This window comes from Lytechinus variegatus, chromosome 5 (assembly GCF_018143015.1).
Source record: "Lytechinus variegatus isolate NC3 chromosome 5, Lvar_3.0, whole genome shotgun sequence".
Lineage (NCBI taxonomy): Eukaryota > Metazoa > Echinodermata > Echinoidea > Temnopleuroida > Toxopneustidae > Lytechinus > Lytechinus variegatus.
The window spans coordinates 22,142,170-22,163,270 of record NC_054744.1 but is presented as its reverse complement, the minus strand read 5'-3'; the positions used below and the strand labels follow the sequence as shown (position 1 = coordinate 22,163,270).

At 35.0% G+C, this 21,101-nt stretch overlaps 1 protein-coding gene across 4 annotated transcripts in view; it reads left to right on the top strand.

Moving 5' to 3' along the window:
• Positions 1–21,101, top strand: part of LOC121415736 (putative uncharacterized protein DDB_G0271606) — a 32,168-nt gene extending 11,067 nt beyond the window's left edge. For 2 of the 4 annotated variants that reach the window (XM_041609063.1, XM_041609061.1), the window contains exons 5-13: positions 1,093–1,245; positions 2,154–2,338; positions 4,693–4,724; positions 5,216–5,424; positions 6,272–6,383; positions 11,084–11,269; positions 14,548–15,210; positions 19,514–19,551; positions 20,462–20,487. In XM_041609063.1, the coding sequence (XP_041464997.1) occupies positions 1,093–1,245; positions 2,154–2,338; positions 4,693–4,724; positions 5,216–5,424; positions 6,272–6,383; positions 11,084–11,269; positions 14,548–15,203 (1,533 nt within the window). In that variant the 3' untranslated portion in view covers positions 15,204–15,210; positions 19,514–19,551; positions 20,462–20,487. Of the gene's footprint in view, positions 1–1,092; positions 1,246–2,153; positions 2,339–4,692; positions 4,725–5,215; positions 5,425–6,271; positions 6,384–11,083; positions 11,270–14,547; positions 15,211–19,513; positions 19,552–20,461; positions 20,488–21,069 lie in introns of those variants that run through there. The other 2 variants (XR_005970041.1, XM_041609064.1) reach the window with 2 other exon arrangements.

The window sequence follows — 21,101 nt, the reverse complement described above, 5'->3', positions numbered from 1 at the left end:
AGGTTTTCAACATTCAAGGACCATTGCGGTCTCAGGTGGCGGTTCTATCTTTGCAAGCTTCTGTACGGTAATTCTATCTTCATTCACTTTGATGGTACAATGTGCAAGGCTTCTCTGACAATTGTACTTGAAGTTCCTGAACATGAAGGACTAATGTAGCTCTGTGGTGGCAGTTCTATCTTCACACACTTCTGTAGGGCAGTTCTATCATCACTCTCTTCAAAGGTACAATCTGCAAGGCTTCCCTGACATTTGTACTGTAAAAGCAGTTTTTATTTATGGTCTGGGCTATTTACCCCTCTCATGGTGGTTCTATCTTCGCACACTTCTATATGGTACATGTACATGTAGCTCTATCATCATGCTTTTCATTGATTAAATCTGAATATCTTATCTGGCTTTTGTACTTGAGGTTTCTGAACATTTTAAGTTATTGAACTCTATGGTGGCAGTGCTATCTTCACACATTTCTCTATTAAAGGAAATTCTATCTTATCTTTCTTCAATGGTACAATCTACAAGGCTTCCCTTGCATATTTTCAGCATTATCTATTTAATGAAAGGCTATTGAGCTCTCTCAAGATGTCCATGAATTTTCTATTCTTTGTTACCATGATACGTGTAAATCTGGCAGTCCTATCTTTCTCACTGCTATATGTTGTGTCTTGTTAGATTCAATTCGCGAAATCTGCGAAAAATAAAACCCCTGTGAAAATAGCAGCTTTTACAGTAGCTATTTCTATACCTGAAGTTCTTCCTTGGTGTTTCAATCATTTCGATGGTTTCCAGACATTTGTTATGCTAAGTTACTGTGGATGCCAGACTGAAAATATCTACAGTGGCAGATTTATCTTGGATACTTCTCTAAAGGCTCTCCCAATTACGGTACTCTGGGTTACTGCATGTATAGCTATTGGGATGCCATTAATAGTGGATATAGACTGTAGTTTTGTTTGGTTGCGATTTGTGTTCACATTATTTTTTGCCATCATATAGTGATGCAAGACAGGTATGAAATGTCCCATAGGATAGTATGAATGCCCACCATGACATGCAGTAGGATTAATGTATCAGTGGTTGTATTCACCACAGGGTGGACAGCAAGTAGTTGCAGGGAATGATCAAGCAGCATACATTCAACAACAGCAGCTTCTACAACAGCAACAACAACAACAGCAGCAACAAGAACAGCAACAGCAAGAACAGCAGCAGCAATTACAGAATCAACAAGGACTTCAACAGCAGGTTAGGATGGAACCGTATTTCTCAGTATCAATCTCGTCTTTGTATTCATCATTCAAAACATAGTCTTAGGACTTGTCTCTTTGATCGACTGTGCGAATATCAGGGCCCTGTCTTAAAAAGAGTTGTAATTGTTCTGATCAATCACATCTATGGACGGTCAAGAACATTAACATGTAAAATGCAAATCTGTTCAAAATATTTTTTAGATGTGATGTACATGTATGTTCATACCATTCATCGTTCTCTTTGAGATTCAGTCTGATTCTCTATGTTTACTATTATAGGAGACTGTTCAAATTTACTATAGAAAAATCAGGATATGGATGGATATCTATACAGTTTAGATTGACTGGATCAATCGTAACTCTTTGTAAGACGGGCCCAGGTGACACGTTTGAGCAATGCTTGCATAAAGCTAGGGTGACCAAGGCTATGGCCTCAAATGCCCATATTGACTGCCTCACTGCTTTCAAAATTACCCTAGTACGGACAGCGATTCTAGGGTAATTTTCCGGAAATATTGTCTTTGAAAGGGCTGTGTTTAAGGATAAAAATAAGGTGTATTTCAATATTCTTGAGATAAATTTGCCCAAACTACCATGATAAAAATTCATCATCAGGATAACCATGATAAATATAAATCAATCAAGTAGTAGTTTGTTGAAGCAATATGTTTTCAGCCTCTTTTCGCATGATGAATCATAAAACATGTATGATGGTTCTGTGGTTGCACTTGTATCATTGACAATACGACCATGTGTACATGTATGGGTGACATTAAATCATCTGGAGAATTTGACCTTTTTTTTCTTTTTCTTTTTTTTTTGCATATAAAGCCTTGGGTTATTTCAATAACTATCTTAAACTCCTGATGAAGTGTTAATAATGATATTGGTTTTCAAACACAGAACGGTCTTAATGCTCAACAACTTGCTTGGATGCAGAGGGAACAATATCGTCAGCAGCATCAAAACCAGCAACAACAGCAGCAACCGGAAGAACAAGACAAACAGCAGCAACATATGTTGTATAATCAACAGTATCAGCAACAACAACAGGAACAGATTGAACAGCAAGCACAAGAAGAACAAAGGTAGAGGATATATTCAAGAGATGTTTTTCTTTCTCTCTTCTTTTTTAATATGACGAGGAGCTTAACGCCAGTATGCAATAAAGTGCAAGTTATGGAAAATAGTGGTGTTAATGGTGGTGGTTGGTGGTGGTGCTGGTGGTGGTGGAGGTGGTGGTGCTGGTGGTGGTGGTTGGTGATGATGGTGGTGCTGGTGGTGGTGGTTGGTGATGGTGGTTGCTCTTGTAGATGTAGGAGTAGTAGTAGCAGCAGCAACGTAGAAGTATTAAAGGTCAAGTCCACCTCAGAAAAATGTTGATATGAATCAATAGAGAAAAATCAGACAAGCACAATGCTGAAAATTTCATCAAAATCGGATGTAAAATAAGAAAGTTATGACATTTCAAAGTTTCGCTATTTTCAACAAAATAGTTATATGAACGAGCCAGTTACATCCAAATGAGAGAGTCGATGATGTCACTCACTCACTATTTCTTTTGTTTTTTATTGTTTGAATTATACAATATTTCAATTTTTACGAATTTGACGATTAGGACCTCCTTGCCTGAAGCACAAAATGTTAAAATAATGGAATTCAACGTGTTCAGGGAGGAATGAAACTTCATTTCCCATGACAATGACGAGAAAATAAAAATATTTCATATTTCATATAATAAAATACAAAAGAAATAGTGAGTGAGTGATGTCATCAACTCTCTCATTTGGATGTAACTGGCTCGTTCATATAACTATTTTGTTGAAAATAAGCGAAAATTTAAAATGCCATAACTTTCTTATTTTACATCCGATTTTGATGAAATTTTCAGTGTTATGCTTGTTAAAATTTTCTCTTTTTATTCAAATCAAGTTTTTGTTGGGGTGGACTTGTCCTTTAACCCTAAAAAGACTGGGGGGGCCTTTTAGGCCCCCCCTGTACATAAATCGCGATAACTTTTTTGCGCATGAAGCGTTCGCGCCGCCATTTCATGACTTTTTTCTCTTGAGTTTTGCGCAACTTTTGATACCAAATTTGTATACCCCCATGCCGCGGTTGCGGAGTTACGTAACATTTTCGTATCACATGTCACGTAAGAAATTGAAATTTGTATTCGTTTGTGTGTAAAGTGTATGGTATTTGAATGAATGTTATACACATTGTTTTCTAACTACATTTTTATTTGTTTCTTTCTATATTATGTCACTTGTGAATTCAAGTAGCAGTTCTAGGATATGAAAATAATGAAAAACATTGCATAAAAAATAAAGAAATACATAAGAAATGCAAAATAAAGAAATACATAAGAAATTAAAATCAAAGAAAAACATAAGAAAAGTAGTGCAAAATACCAGAATCGCTTGCAATAAAACATGCCAATTATTGTATTTCTCTACATAACGCATGCGGAGTACTTATTTGCATATTTAGTAATTACTAATTTGCATAAGCATATCTAATAATTCAAGCATGAAACAACACAATTCCATGATAAACAACCTCTTGTTACAGCTGAAAACCTTGAAACAGGAATTTATGGACCACAATAAGTACCAAAATATGAAAAATTCAATTTTTTGATAAAAATTTGCATATTCACATAATTAATTATGAATATAATTTGTATAAATTATGTGATATCTCTTATGCTTTGTTTTCACCAGCTAGTGTACATGTAACACATCACTTGTTTATTTTCCAAGATTGCTTTGGCTCATTGCAAGAGAGTGTAATGCAATAAAACATGCCAAATGTTGTATTTCTCTACATAACGCGTGCAGAGTACTTATTTGCATATTTAGTAATTACTAATTTACATAAGCATATCTAATAATTCAAGCACGAAATAACACAATTCCATGATAAACAACCTCTTCTTACAGCTGAAAACCTTGAAACGGGAATTTATGGACCGCAATAGGTACCAAAGTATGAAAAATTCAATTTTTTGATAAAAATTTGCATATTCGCATAATTAATTATGCATATATTAAAAAATACAATGAATATCAGTATTTTGACTATGTTTTCTTTTAGAGGACATGACAAAGGATGTGTGTGCCAAATTTGGTTGCGATCGGACGACCAACGGCCGAGATCTTAGGGGGGCCCAAAAGGCCCCCCCCCCCCCCAGTTTTTCTAGCCTCCAAAATAGCCCAGTCTTTTTAGGGTTAATAGAAGTAAAGTTATGGTGTAGTGGTAGTGTAGTGGTGATGATAAGGGCTGTAGGATAATCATTCTTTGTTGTGTTACTAGTAGAGGTTATGGTAGATGTAATAGTATTATCAACGGTAAAAGAATATAAGTAGTTGTAGTGTAACTAATACCAGCACCATCATCAAGCAATTTTTACATTTATTTCTGTATTTTTATCTTCTTACAGGCAAGAAGGTGAACAACAAATGGAAAGGCCAGGTAAGTAATTTGTCTTATAATTGCCTGTGTTTTGCCTATTGCTTAAAGTTTTATAATACTTTTCATTTTATCTAACAATGAATATAAGCTTTTAAAAAAAATCTCTGGAATTGTCAAAACTTAATTTTTTTTTGCTCTATGCACTTTAAAATTTAGGGTTGTGGGGTTATTTTCTATGGTAATGTGACCAACCGTAAAAGAATAATTTAATACTAAATGATAAAATGTAAATAGTGATACAAAGTCAATGAAACATAACCTGAGTGAATTACCAATTATGAGAGTAGATCATGTGTATGGTCAGTACAATAGAATATTCACTACAGTTCTTCTGATCATGCAGAGTTTTGACCAGAGTCAATATGAGAAAAGCCATCACTGGTGATAGTTTTTACCTGTAGTAAGGAAACAGTTTAAATATCTATTCATTATTAATAGGCAAGCTAAGAAAAGCAATGCACGGTTTCCATATTTGTTCCATCCAACCACAGGTCAGGCAGATCCAGGCCCAGTCCAGATGGAGGCCAACCAAGAGACCCAGAATGAAGAGGACAAACAACCCCAGATGTTCCCAGACCGAGAACAGCAGCTGGAGGATCAGCAGCAGGTCCAGGGACCGGTTCCAGACCAGGGTCAGGTAGATAGAGAAGCCAATGTTATAGACAATGATGTACAAGACCCAGGCCAAGCAAAGCAAGAAGTGAGTCAATCCTTATGTTTGTCTTTAATGATATATTTTATTTCTTAGATAATTTATCAATGTGTAAGTTATGAATATTCATGTATATTATCATGATTGTTATAGCAAAACCCATAATTTGTAACAGATCTTGGACATGGCAGTAAAATTTTGGAAAATAGACCCAATATGTTCCAGGTGACATATTGCCATTTTGGCAACATGTACATCTAATCATGTTTGCCCCAAATTATCAGAATTTTAATAACACCTGTAAACCTGAATTTGTAGTATATGACAATATGTACAGGTGCAGATCAACCCCCCCCCCCCTATAAAGATTTAAACACAGATTATAATAGACCATAGAATACTCTCCTAGTGAGGTATGATAAGCTTTTTCCCAAAATGCCCCCCTCCCCACCTTCCCTAGTAAATCCTGGCTCCTCCCCTGCATGTGTATATTGCGTGTGATACATTATACAAATAATGCATTTAAGTGCGTGCATGCAGGGCCAAATAATAATGACGAGCGAGAAGAGCAGAGTTCATTATTTACATGTAGGTCCTCTATGCACAGGAATGCGTGCATTGTATGTTTTATACAACCCCCTCCTCCATGTTACTGAGTTGCCCCGAATTCTATATTTGATCTAGATTCTAGATAATTCCATACCTCGCACTATCCTGCACTCTGATGTCAGAGTGCAGGATAGTGCTTTTGGTATGACGTCGGAGTGCAGGATAGTACATTTTGGATGCAATAGTGCAATTCGCTGAATATCATGTGATCCGATTTGGACCAATCAGATAACAGAACATTCTTGGGAGTTGTATAATGAATCTCATTCAATTTAATGTTTTACAGACCAATGAACAGGAAGTTCAACAACAGGATGAAGAAGATAGTCAATTGAGTGATGTGGACGAAGAAGGAGAACAGCAGATTGACCAAGGACAAGTACAAGCTCCTCAACCTGGTAAGAACACACCTCATTTTTACAATTCAATGCAGACCGCGTAACAAGGCCCCTGTTCACTCATGCTGCAGATAAATCGCTTTGTGAAAACATCTTTGTCTCAGTTTATATCGAGTCTTGTTTGAGAAGAAAAATATTCACTTTGACCAATGCATAACCCAAGGCTTTAACATTTGTAAAATATGCGCTTCTACAGCCAACTACAGGCTTGAAAAGCCTTCTTTGCATTGATTTATCTGTAAAACTTAATGCAATTTTGCTGATTTTAGGCATTATATCATTTCAGATAATATATCAGTTTAACCTTAGATAAATACCTATTATTTTTATGTTGTTTACTCTTTTAATTTGCATAGAAATTTGGACTTGCCTGCAGATATTAGGCCTTGTGCTCATTTCTGAAATGTAATACTAGACAAAAAAAACTAAATTGTGCTGGGAATATTAATGTTTTGTGGCATGATCATTTAAACTAAATATGACTATTATGCATATTAAAGGGGAAAATTGGTCCCACATTTATTTTGGTTTTATATGGAGTTTGATGAAAATCAAGTTGATGTTTTCTACAAAATAATGTGGAATTAGTCATGCAATTGTGGGTAACCACATCCGCCAATTAGTATTGATTTTCAGTATTTAGTATTGAAAAGTAAAAAAGCCACTGATGTTTTCAGTTTTATGTGTTGTCCTGTGCTCTTTATTTGAAAATACTGATTATTTCTTCACCAAAATACTGATTTCACTTTATAACATATTGATTCAATCAAGAAGACAGTGCTTGCTTTAAGTACGAAGGGTGACCCTGATATTTTTCATTTCTATTAAAGAGTCATTCACAGTTGAACTCAAGATTTAATGTAATCTTCGCAGTCTAAATATCGAAAACCTTCTTTAATGCTGTCCAGGGAACATGGAATTAGTTTGATTTTATGAAGTGTTTTCACTATTATATACATGTATTTTACTGCATATTTATTATTTACATAAATGTGGCATGTTTGTCATTATTTCTTTCTTTGCCTTTAATAGGAGATATTTAAGATGTGATTTTCAAAAAAGAAAAAAATCTGCAAATTATTCATGAGCACTCTGGGAATAAAGGCTTTCTGTCGCATGTTTAGTCATGTCATTTCATTTTTATTGTTGACAAAATATTTTGACATTTTTTTTGGCAAATTGCCCTAATAGCTCTTTTACATTCATTACATGTATGTATGCTACATGTACAGTCACAACAATAATGACTCCAAACTAGCCAGTTGTATGTCATGGGAAATAATGTATTGAGATTTAGTCGGTCTGGAATTGCCTTCTTCGGTGCGACTCTGGCACTATGCTTAAAGGGGAAGTTCACCCTGACAAAAAGTTTGTTGTAAAAATAGCAGAAAAAATAATAAAAAATATTGCCGAAGGTTTGAGAAAAATTCATCAAATAATTAAAAAGTTATTAGAATTTCAATTATTTGATTTGTGACGTCATATGCGAGCAGCATTCCTACATACATGTAGCAAATGGTAAAAAATCAATGAAATGTCATTTTCTCAGAAAATTGAAAATGGTTTTTACTGTAGCTTTTGCATATCAATAGACAAATCATTTCACACCCGATCATGAATAGAAAACAAAATTAAGTTATCAGGAACCATACAAAATTTGAAATTCATGCATTTTATATTACGTAACACATGGGGCAGCTGCTCGTTTATGACGTCACAAATCCAAAACTTTGAACTCTAATAACTTTCTTACTCTTTAACGGATTTTCCTCAAACCTTCACCAATATTTTTTACTATTTTTTCTGCTATTTTTACAACAGAGTTTTCTTTAGGGTGAACTTCCCCTTTAATAATGACTTCAGTGTACATGTAAGATCTTGATGTACACTGTACATGTATTGCCAGTGTCAAAAATTAGTATGGTCTACAAGTTGGTAGGCAGTGTTGACAATCCCTGAGAAATTTTATAGGTACATGTATTTTCTACCTTTCAGGGAAAAACTTGTAGACACTAGGAAGTACTTTAAAGGTCAAGTCCACCCCAGAAAAATATTGAATCGAATTGTTAGAGAAAAATAAAACAACCAAAATGCTGAAAATTTCATCAAAGTCAGATTTAAAAAATATTAAAGAAAGTTATGACATTTCAAAATTTTTGTTATTTTTCACAAAACAGTTTTATGCAAAATTCAGTGACATGCAAATGAGAGAGTTGATGATGTCCCTCACTCACTATTTCTTTGTTTTTTAGTGTTTGAATTGTACAGTATTTCATTTAAATACAAAATAAATAGTGAGTGAGGGATGTCATCAGTCCCCTCATTTGCATACAGACCAGGATGTGCAGATTTTTTTTGTGAACATAAGCGAAACTTTAAAATATTATAAATTTCTTATTTTACATACAATTTTGATGAAACTTTCAGCGTTATGCTTGTTGGATTTTTCTCTATTTATTCAAATCAGTTTTCTGTTGGGGTGGACTTGTCCTTTAAAGATGTACAGGAAGGTTCAAGGAAATGTTAGAAGATGCTTGAGGTTATGAATGTTTTTAATATGTTGAATAAGATGATAAATTTAACATAACTACTGTTAGAGATTTTGGCCATACTTTGGCTATCCATAAGTAAACCACAACCTTAAACTAGAGTTGCGTTTTAAAACCAAATTCAGAATAGCGGCTAAGGTCTTTATTCATACAGTAAATTGCATTAGAGACGGATTCCTTTTTTGATTTGAAGTATTTGAATATCGAGACTATCCATGAGTAGTGAACCGGGGGGGGCCACTTACATTGGCGAGTGGATACCATGCGCGACCAAAAAAACACGTAAAAAGGATGTCTTTTTCACAATAGGGCACGTTACGTACGTAACGTGATAAGGGTGTCAAAAACACAAAAATAATGAAAAAAGGGTATCTATTTCGCTAGGAAAATTACGTGTTTAGGGTCGAATATGCAGGGATGATAAAACAAAATTAAAATGTTTTATAAAGGATGTCCTTTTTGCCCCAAAACTTTGTGTTTAGAGTCCGATTTGCACGAGGTGTAGAAGGTGGGGTCGTACTAAACCAAATAAGGTAAAGCAGACGACCGAAGGACCTGTAACAATAAAACATTCCTGTACTTGTTTAGGGGTTCATTTCAGGGAATATTACCAATAAGAGTATCGTTTTGTTTCCAATACTTGTTAAGGGTAGGGTTTCACACGCCAATACTTGTTAAGGGGTGCATTTTCAGAAAATGGAAATTACGTGTTTAGGGTGCTTTTCGAGACCCCATGGTCGCGCATGGTATCCACTCGTGAATGGAAGTGGCCCCCCCCCGGGATAGTGAACTGCATAATTGTACATGTGCACAACACTACATGTACATGTGTAAGCATCCTGAATTGTGCAGTACAGGGGTATTTACATTCTTTGTTTACTATCCAACGATTGCCAAACAAGCTCTCTATTCATTCAATGAGTGCATATTTTGGAATCTGTCGATAATCTCTGTGCAAATGTGAATGAATACATGCGTGTACTGTATTTTATAATCTTGGTATCTGATGTGGGAAATGCAAGCTTTTGCTCAGCAATATACATGTATGGGACTATCAGCAACGCAGTTGTATTGTGGAACCTTTGATAATCAAAGAGTGCAATTCTTGGTGTCAAGAATTCTGTTTCTTGATATCGATAATTGTTGATATCTTTAAGTACAATTCTTGATGTCGGGAGTTGTGTTTCTTGATATATGGACAGGTCGGAATGAGTGTTAAAATGGCTTGTCATACGAACATACGCTGAGCAAAAACTCACTTATCATGTCTTGAATAGACATTGAATTTTCAGATGAATGCCAGTGGTAAAGTGAAATTTTCCTCACAAAAGTTTTAAATTCTACCAGTGCATTACATTGTACTCTTAACGACAATTGATGATTGGGTCATCCCATCTGGTTGGTGCCATTTTGTGACATACCAGAATTAAGAAACTGTGCCTCACTTGAACTTCCATTATTATCTGCCACCAATAACTACATGTACAGCAAAAATTGATTTTTTTTTCCCTATGAAAGGTTTACATGTATTTAAATCAAACATCATGATGTATTGCAATTTCAGACCTGCTTATAGTTTAATGCCAATAAAAATGCAATGTCCATGCTACTTTTGGTTTAAAAAAAATCATTTTAACTGCAACAAATTCGTTAAAGATTTCATATTCAAACATGGATAACTACTGATTACACATCAACACTTTATAGCCACAGCTAAATTGGTCTTCACTGTGAGAACTTAATTTTTGTTTCATGTTGGCAATGGTTCCATATTTTGTCATTTGTGGCCCAAACCAGATAGAATCAATACCCAATCATGAATTCGGGTACAGATAGCACTGGCTTTTTTGTTCATTTACTCATAGAATATTCGTTCTAGTTGGAATAATTGAGGGACTGCTTGTAAATGATCAAAGTTTTGCATTGTAGGGAGAATTGTAGTTGAAAACACAGGGTGATGCCATAAAATTTGGCTGTGGAGAACTCCTTCTAAGACCTTAAGTTTTTATTGGCTACATGTATGTATGCCATGATCCCCTCAATGTCGTTGCTGATGCACATGCATACCTGCTAGTTATAATATCTGTCCAAATCCTTCCTCACCATTACCCCCACCCTCCCCCTATCCCCACCCCGCTCTAAAAACAACAGTAGGTAATGATAAAGAAGGAGATGAAGATCGAACCGGAGAGAGTAGTTTATCAGAGGTTGGAAAGGTAGAAGAAGGAGAGAATGTGAAAGGAGAGATAGTTCTCCAGGAAGAAGACGATGTGGTGGAAGACGACGTGGTGGACGAAGAAAGGTTGGAGGTCGGGAACATTGACCCTGGACAGCAAGGTACTATTACCCATCATTCTTGATTTCATCCAGCTTGCTACATGTAGCTACCTATATTTTTTGCTATAGTATTTTTTTTCTTACAAGCTCTGTAGAGGGGACCAATCACAAAAACATACATACCCCCTTGTTGGTACTTTTACAAAGTTGAAATTACCATTTTATCCTCTTAAAGTCAGTGATAGAACATATTGAGTAGTTTTAGGCTCTCTCCAAGATACGCTAAACTAGTGCTCATTTCATTTTTCTTCAGTGATTTGGGGAAAACTTAGTTTCAAATGCCTAACTGTCAAACAGGCAATCATTTTCCCTTGTCTACTTCCTTAAATAAAAAATGCCCCCATGCAGCGGTGAATGCAGGATTGACCGATATTCGGTGAACCCATTTTTTTTCTTAGAAAATTGTTGACAAGCAACAAAATTAAGGTCGTCACTCCAGTCACACCTTTACTTTTTTTTAATTGTTTTCATTGCCTTTGAAAAAGATAATTTTTTCCTGGCCCAGAAGGGGGTACAGTACCCCATCTTCAGATCTGCCACTGACCCTATAATTGTTTCCTATTATTCAGTCGTAGATATTTTGTTCTTTACAATTTTTTTTTTGGGGGGGGGTCATACTAAAGCATTTCTTGATTATATCATGAGATTTCAGATCATATCTTTACATGCAGTTTTGGTACAGTAATCATGCAGCTGAAGTTGTAAATTAATATTCAAAATATTCATTGTATTAGTCTTTATAAAATTACTGACTTACCGGTACTTCAAATCATTACAGTGTGATAGCTTAGGAGATATGTGGCCTGTTTCATGAACTTTGGGATAAGTTAAAAGCTACTGAAATCATTCAATTTGATTGGCTGATAATTAACTTGTTGTTGATATTGCGGTATAACAAGTCTTATGAAACAAGACCCTGATTGTATTTGTAATACAATCAGTTATAACTTTGGGATAAAATATAAACTGTCAACTTGATAATTTTGGTATTTTTCATAAGTTGTGTTAAAATTAACTGTACAAATTAGAGAGCAGCCAAATTTGTTGTGGTTGGTCCCCTTTTTTTTTAATTTTCATGCATTTTCATATTTTACCCTGTCATGAAAATATTCATAGTTTAGTTATAGTTTACTTTTAGTATTTGAATTGTTATACTAACAAGCTATCAGTTGTTATAAATCACATGATACTGGTTTCCTACATGTAAGTGTGCAGTGTTAGAAAGTACATTTTAATGATTTGTACAATCAGATCAGGCAAATGTTGTTGCAGACCTCTGGTTTATTTCTTATTTTATTTGTTTGTTTATTTTCAATCTCTTGTCTCTTTCTTCCTTAACAGTGTACAATATAGTTGATGTATAATGTACCAGATTAATATTATTAAGTTAATGATAGAGGCAAACTATTTTGTATGTATGATAAAGTATATCTTCAGGTGTTTATACCTGGGTCCCGTCTTACAAAGAGTTGGGATTGATCCAATCGACCACACCTGTCTGGAAATCCATGAATGACTTAATTTTGCCTGTACAGGAAATCTGCACAAATATGTCTTTGTAAACAAAGAGGAGCACACTTAAAGTTGTTAAGACAAAAATTAATGTCTTACATGTACATCTAGAAAACATTTTGAAAAAGCATGCATTTTAGATGTTGGCTTTCCATAGTTTTGTTTGATCGGATCAATCACAGCTATTTATAAGATGGGATCCTACATGTAGGTTTATGAACATTGAGATGTACATTTAACCCCCTCAACCTCTTCACATGTATCAAGATACTTTTTTTCAGGTTGTAGGAAACTGCCACCATTGTTGTATATTTTGAATAGGCCTACAGCCTTTTCCAAGCTGCCCTCAAAATTTTAGATTTTGAGATATGAGGTTTTATCAACCCAGCCTTGATAAGCAGTGTTGGTCTGTATTGTGAACTCAAGTTTACAATAAACTGTTCTAAGTTTGGGGTTAACTATCGGTAGCCAAACAAGACACAATAGAGGCTGATGATATCATCAACACATGCGGCAATAACAAACCATTGATAATGATTTGAGAGTGAAAGCTGATCTTCTTTATCATAAAAACATGAGATAAGAGAGAATAGTTAACCTACAATATGAACCTGCTTCCCATAGTTTTACATACATGTATAAGAGGGGTTTCACATGCTCTCATTTTGCGTCATTCGAATGCTTGATTGCAATGCCGAATTGTAATGACGCTAAAATCAGCTTTCGTTCACACGGCTCAGGAGGATTCGGGAATTCTGCGGCTTTACGTTTCGCTCCGATAAGAAGGGGTGTGGCTTCTTTTTGGTACCCCGTCAATCACTTGTGCATCACAAGAATTTACCAACAGATCAGAAAATATGTAACCATAAGCTCTGCCCCCAGAATTACGTTTTGGACGTCAATGCATTCACACGGCTCTTTCATCAGTCTTGAATATCATCAGTGGAAAACCCCTACTGTAGATACTATCTTTTGAATAGTGCATTACCGGTACGCTATTTTGCATTCATTTGCTCAAACTGCGTCATTCGAATGACGCAAAATTTGAGCGTGTGAATCCCCTTTAAGACCCTTGCTTATAAAGTTAAACCAGAGTTCAGGTTATTTGCAATTGTTACATTGAATGTGGATACATGTACAGTATGTACATGTACAAAGATGTTCTCTATATGTGTGAATTACAAATGTAAAAACTTTGATGAAAGAAACCTGTATTTTCTCTACTTTAATGAGAATGTATTGCTACCTTCAATTGTTGATATACATGTATTTGGGTAATGCGTAGAACTGGCGAGTTGCATTGTGTGTATTCTACGATTTGAAATTGAAACCTAAAAAGTTTTTTAGTTATGTGTGTTGTTTGTCTTTAATGATGCAATTGATTTTTAATATTTGTGATACTTGATGCACTTAGTATTTTTATTGCATTGCTGTTGTAACCTGTGCATTACATCCTATGATTTGCTTGCTTTGCTTTTAATTATTTTTGTGCTTGCATCTTATTTTTTTTCTCCCGTGTTTCTCCATGCTTCATGCTGCTTCTCTCTCACCAATTGCCCCTTTTGCACAAACTGGTGGATGAAATATGAACATCATTATGCATTTTCCTGGACATGCCTTCTGAATCTGAACAAACCCAATGATATGATACTTACAAAATGCAATACAAATGATTTGCGAATCCATTTGATTTCATGATAAAATCTTGTGAACACTGTAAACCCTTGACGATTCGACATAATTTGACGTACCATTCTTCTGAGAAGGTGATGAAGAGAAACAAGTAAGTGATCCATCTTATGACTATTCTGATGATGAGGATTCTTCCGCAAATGATAATGGTGGTGGGGAAGACAGCCCAGAGGATGACGGGCCTAACGATGGCAATCAAGACTATGAGTTGGCAGATGAAGACCAAGGAGCGATTCCTGTAGACGACAATGGAAATGAGATCCAGGAAGATGACCCTAATGGCAATATTAAAGATGACCAAATTGATCAAGAAATGGAAGAGGACTATCAACTGGCTGACCAAGGAGGGGATGGTGATTTAGATGACGATGAAGGAAGGGGTGCGAACCACGCTCAAGGGGATCAAGGAATGGTACCAGATTACCCTGAGGATGACCAAGGAAGAGTCGGGGAGTATGATGAGAATGACCAAGAAAGGGGGCCAGACTACGCAGAAGGTGACCAAGAAATAGAGGATGACAAAGGAAGGGAGCCTGACTACCCAGAGGAAGAACAAGGAATAGATTCTGACTATGTCAGTGATGATGAGGCGGATGGTGAACAGGAGCTTGAAGACAGAGGCAAAAGTCAAGGAGAGAGCGATATGGGCAACCCTGAGGCGCTAAGCAATGAAAATGATGGTCAAGTGCTTGAGGATATCAGACAGGAAGAAGTCAGAAACTACGCCTAAACCAAAGGTGAACTCTATCTTGTGTGACTGATCTTAACCCACACTTTCCAACGATACTGTCATCACACCTTCTACTGACTCTGTGTGTATACTGTATTTCAGTTTGTCAAGTCTGTCTCTTTGGATAAACTAAACTATCACGTCTCTTTTGTTTGAAGTAACCTTTTCAGAGATCTCTACATGACCTCTAGCATCTCATCTGTGCTCTCAGTATCGGTAATCAAGTTTTGGATGTTCCTCTAGACTTCAGTACTTCCTTTGCACTCTTCAGAATTCTTGATCCACTTTATAACAAACCTAGAAGACAAAGCACCTACTTTAATACCTCTATGTATTTTTATAATCTCTAAAATACTTCATACCTTCTCTCATCTTTAACTTTTCCTGTATATTTTATATCTATATTACAAGGTTCTTGGGATGTATTAGGTATCTCATTAATCAGGGATTTGTTGGATATATTCTGATAGCTTTCACCAAAGAGTAAATTATGTATTGACCTAATGTGGTTATTAGGATCCGTAGCCAATCAATGTCAGGGTTTCCTATGGTAGATACCATAATGGCACGATTACCAAAATCACACATATCATATTCATAATACAGACGCTGAACTGGGGAACGTTTCATGAAAGGACTTGTCGGACATTTCATGAAAGGACTTGTCAGACGTTTTATCCGACAAGTCCCATTTTATCCGACAGTTACTATAGTAACAGTGCCTCTCAGCCAATCAGAATCAAGGAAAAATGTGTCAGATCTGACATCTTGTCAGACAAAAATGTTGATGAAACGGTCCCCAGGTCCATTTTAAAAGGTACAATGTAGTGAGTCATTGTGAAACCCAAGATCAAGACTACATTTATATGGGAAGTGGGCCATACAGTACATGTAGCTCTGGAGAGTATTTCATTAATATTCGCGGTCTGACACGTCATATCTGACAACTTTCCTTGGTTTTGATTGACTGACAAGTACAGGTGGGTGTTTCATAAAGCTGTTCATAAGTTAAGAGCGACTTTAAGAATGACTGGTGATCATTTCTTGTGATAAATGGTATATACCAAAATGTTCATTGGCGATGGTTTAGCGTGTAAGAAAGGATCACCAGTCGTTCTTAACTTACGAATAGCTTTATGATACGGCCCCCTGGTGTGAAACATATTTTGTCAGATAAAATACCAGGCAAATCCCTCCATACAATGCTCCACTGAACTTCCAAACACAAACCAACCAGATGGGTGTTTCATAAAGCTGTTCAAACATCTTTATGCGCGACTGAAACATGTTCTCAGGTCCTAAGTCGGCTATAGAGACATATCTTGGAGCAAAGAAAGGGTCACCAATTGTGCATTAAGTCATTCTCAACTTCAGAACAAGTTTATGAAACACCAGGTGAGAGTTACCAATGTGCATGCAAAACTGTATATGCTCCTGGCAGGCCCACTTGTGTCCTTTAATAGCTATCATGATGACACTCTACCTGAAGACAATATGGATATGGATTACATAGTATGGACTTTTTATCAGTATTTTTGTACCATGTTTTCTTTCTCATCAAATGCATCAGAATAGAGTACACTGTTGTCTTAAAAAAAAGGAAGATATTTTCTTCATTTTAAAATTGAGTGAGAAAACTTCCATAGATAATAGAAATATGGACCTGCTTTGAATGAGATATGACATAGGTCTATTGAAATAATTGTAACAATATGTTAGCATTATTTAGGCAATTTTTATTAGATGTAATAAGTAATCTCTTATTTAGGCAGGCCAACAGTTTAAAAGGTAGACACCTGTGCTTCACAGCCAATCAAACTCATGGCTTTTGAAGGATCTTAGACTTTGTCAGACAAATTTTGATGAAACACCTCCCCCCCCCCTGAATTCTTGACCCCTTTCTGGTCAGAGGAAGCAAAAAAAAAATTATAATAATAATTTAAAACTAAAATTGAAATATAGGCTTTGTTTCTGTATCAAGGGTTTTGGAAACAGGAAATCTACTTAATAAAAGTTGCCTTTACTCATCTTAAAATATATATATTTGTTCTTTGATGGGTATTAATGCACCTAAAATATGGTGCAGTGAAATGGACATGAATGTTTTCTTCATATTATTATATGACATTATGTACATGATTTTACACTGCAGGCGCTATATATACTGCATCAATGTTTTTATATTAAATATGAATCTTTTCTATCTTAAATGTCAATCTTTTTTCTCTTTACTTTTTGAAAAATATTGAAGTAATCTGCAAAGTACTTCAAAGGGGGGGGGGGTCTTGATGATATTCGAACAATAAAATTAGTTATATTTTATATAAACTTTCTTTGCCTAACATTTACATGTAGCATTTATCTTGTTTACGAGAGTGCTGTGTTACAATGTATGTATTTACGATGTATCCATATATTCAACATATCACTTCCATACTTAATCATCTTTATAATTCATTAACTTTTCTTAATTTGTCAATTGATTATTATTTTTTTTGTAAAGTTCTATATACATGTGCAGGTGGAAACATTTTGATTCAATGAATGGATGTGTTAAAAGAACCGTCCATTTGTCCCAATATCCTATAAAAAGTGAATTACAGTTCTGGAAGTATACAATTATGTTTAGGCAACAGAATCATGAGTTCACTTGTACATTCAATACTATTTGTAAAATCAATAGCTTTCTCTAAACTGTTTGATAGGTCATGTACAGTGCATGTATACTACTCCTTCACTTTGTTGTGAATACAAATTATACTTGAAATCATTTGACAGGTTTTTCGCTGCTTACAGTGCACATCATTTACAACTGTACCCAAATGAGACCATGAACCAAATAAGAGGATAACTTGTTATTACTGTGGATTCCATAACACACAGCTGCTCTCTCCTGCATTCCCCCATCAGTACTAAACCAACAGCCAGCTCTAGACTAGAATCAATATTTTTTCAACATCTCATTGTGTGCACCACAAATATTGTTCTAAGGTTCTGTGCTCTGTAGACCATTCTGAAATGTAAACATGAACACTAATCCCAAACAATCTGTGTTTATGTGTCTGTATAATAAATGCCTATAGATGCAAGGACATATAATATACATTTGCTGTATTTAACTCATTGCTGCCATAATTTCCTCAGAATTTATTTGCATACTACTTAAGAGACTCTTAACCCTTGTACTCTTTCTTTTAGCTTCCCACATCTAAGTTTTCATCACTGAATGATTTTTTTTCAATGCTTCATCGTATCCATTCCTTGTCAATTATTTTTTATGCTATTTCTGATTTCATTGCTGTACAATTTGTTGGCTTTTTTTTTATTGGGAGTAGAAATAAAATGTGTCATCAAATTCATACTTTATACTCATCAGGGAAAATTTACTCCCAGGTTTTTTAATCATTCATACATTTGTAGGTGTTTTATGACTAACCAATCATTCTTTGCTTTAAGAGCCTATACATGTACCATATCATTTCTGTACAATATACATGACATTTTTTGTATCTTTTTTCCACATACATGTATAAAGCTCTTATTCATCTCCTTTTTAAAGAAAGTCTTGTAAAATTCTAATCATGATTATGCCGTATTGTTGAATTTTTATAAAGTATCCTCATCACCACAGTTTTCATTACATTCATCAATATTGAGAGAATTAACATATTCATGGATGCTGTTAATAGATAGCTGGCAGCCGTCTGTTTCGAGGAGTTTTTTTATTTATTTATTTTTTCTCCTCGTACACAGACAGCTCGCTATTGTGCAGCCACCATTAGGGGACTTACAATGCAATATCCCCACGTCGGGGCTCTTCAATTTTTGTCTTTTTGAATCAAATTTTTGAAAATTAATGAGACCGAAATGCAAATTAATATTCCCTCTTGGCATTAATTGCAAAAAACGGGGAAAAATCAAGTTTAATAAAAGGAACAAAAACAGTGACTTACCTCGGCTGTCGCGCAACTTCACTTCTCTGTTTTATCAGAACTTACAATATAGTACATAAACATATGGCCATTGAGTCCCCTGTACAGATCGCGCTAGAACTTTGGTCTCTGTATTTGGTGAGTGAAGCCAACGGAGTTCAGCTGAACAACCAAAATAACAGAGACCGAAGATTTTGGTCTAGGATGCTGTATACTTTCATTTCATTAGCCAATCTCCAGTAAAAATAATGTAAAAAATGCCATTTTTCCAGCTTTCACATTGAAAATTAGATTTTTCTTTGAGGAATGAAAATTAATTTATGTTGGAAGTTTTGTGTAAAATTTGATCATTATATTATTATATTCTTTTGAATACAGGAATCCAATTGGATCATAATCCCCCAATACAGGATATGGTGAGCTAATGAATTGTTTTAATGGAAGTGATATTATATTTTGTTTTTATTCTTTTCAATTCATATTGTTGATATTCCCATGTTGACAAGCATTGATCACTTTATAGGGAGATTCCAGTTTAACAATTTCATCTGCCATACTTTTTTTTTAAGAAGGCAAATTGATGACCAAACAATGGGAGATTGTATGCCATTTCAGTTTTCAAATATGTTGAGAAGAAGTGAGTGAAACAGTGGCAGTCAGTGGACATGTTATAATTGAAGTGGCAAATATTTTGCAATCTTCTCGTAGAATGTAAAATAACATTGCTCATGGAATATGTACACAAGATCAAAATTAATGTTGCAATGGGGGAACCAATCCTGTATAAACATTTTCTTTTTCGGAATGAAATAAAGGGATGTTATTGTAGAATAAAATAAAAAAGTAAGATGATAATTATGGTTGGCTCTGTGATTTGCCTAGAGCCTGTGTTGCATGTTGCTGTTTCATGACTCAAATTTTCTGCAAGTTTCTCAGTTCAAATCAATTACGTGTATACCGTAATGCATTTTTTTATGATTCCTTGTTTCATTTGAACCCTCTCCCTTCTCCTCTCTTCCCAATCACCTTGATGTAATATTGCCGGTTGAATTTCTCCCTTTGAAATGTTTGAATTTTGCATTACTAGCAGGGCAATATCATTGGAAAATATGTTTTTCCTCGGAACATTATACTGAGCAAGCTACCTAGGATTAATTTCATCATTTACATGTACAGTGGTGATAAACTGCATGAGTATAACAATTATTATTCATTCTTAATTCATAATCAATCACGATTTTGATTGAATTGGTCAAGGGTTGAAGGGATCTGATGATGTAATGGTCACTATAATTTTTGACACAATCTTTATTTTTCCATCTTCAGGGAGCTGTCAGAGTAGTTGATGATGGTGAGTTCATATTTTAGATGATTTTTTTTTCAATTATTGTTTTAGTTCAATCAACATGCAGAATAGGCTATGGCAATGTATTTACAATAATAAATGAATGGTCTGATTTCATATTCTTACTATCATTGATATATATTTCTTTCATATATGATTCCCAAATTGCTTTTTTTTTTTAATTAGATGTATCAGCTGTCTGATTTTATAGTAGGCTGAGAAATATTAGTAAGGACTAATTACATCCTGCATTTGCAAGTGCACCCTACATTTACATTAATGATATTTTTAAGAATTGGTATTTTATTTCAATAATCGAGAAATGAAAAGCACACAAATACATAAATTTGGTATATTTTACATACATACATTAGTTTTGGCAGCTGTATGAATGAAAAGAAAATGATATAAATTGAGAATAATTACGGTAATATTGATATGTTTATACTAATTCTGCTTTTCTCTTTCCCCACATGAATATTCTCTCTGTGTATCTGTCTGTCGTCCTACCTTCTCCCCCCCCCCCCATCTTCTCTCTCTATCTTCATCTCTTGTTCTCAACTGTCGATCCCCTTATTTCACCATTCAGGAAAGGAATTAGATGAAGAAGAAAGAATACAA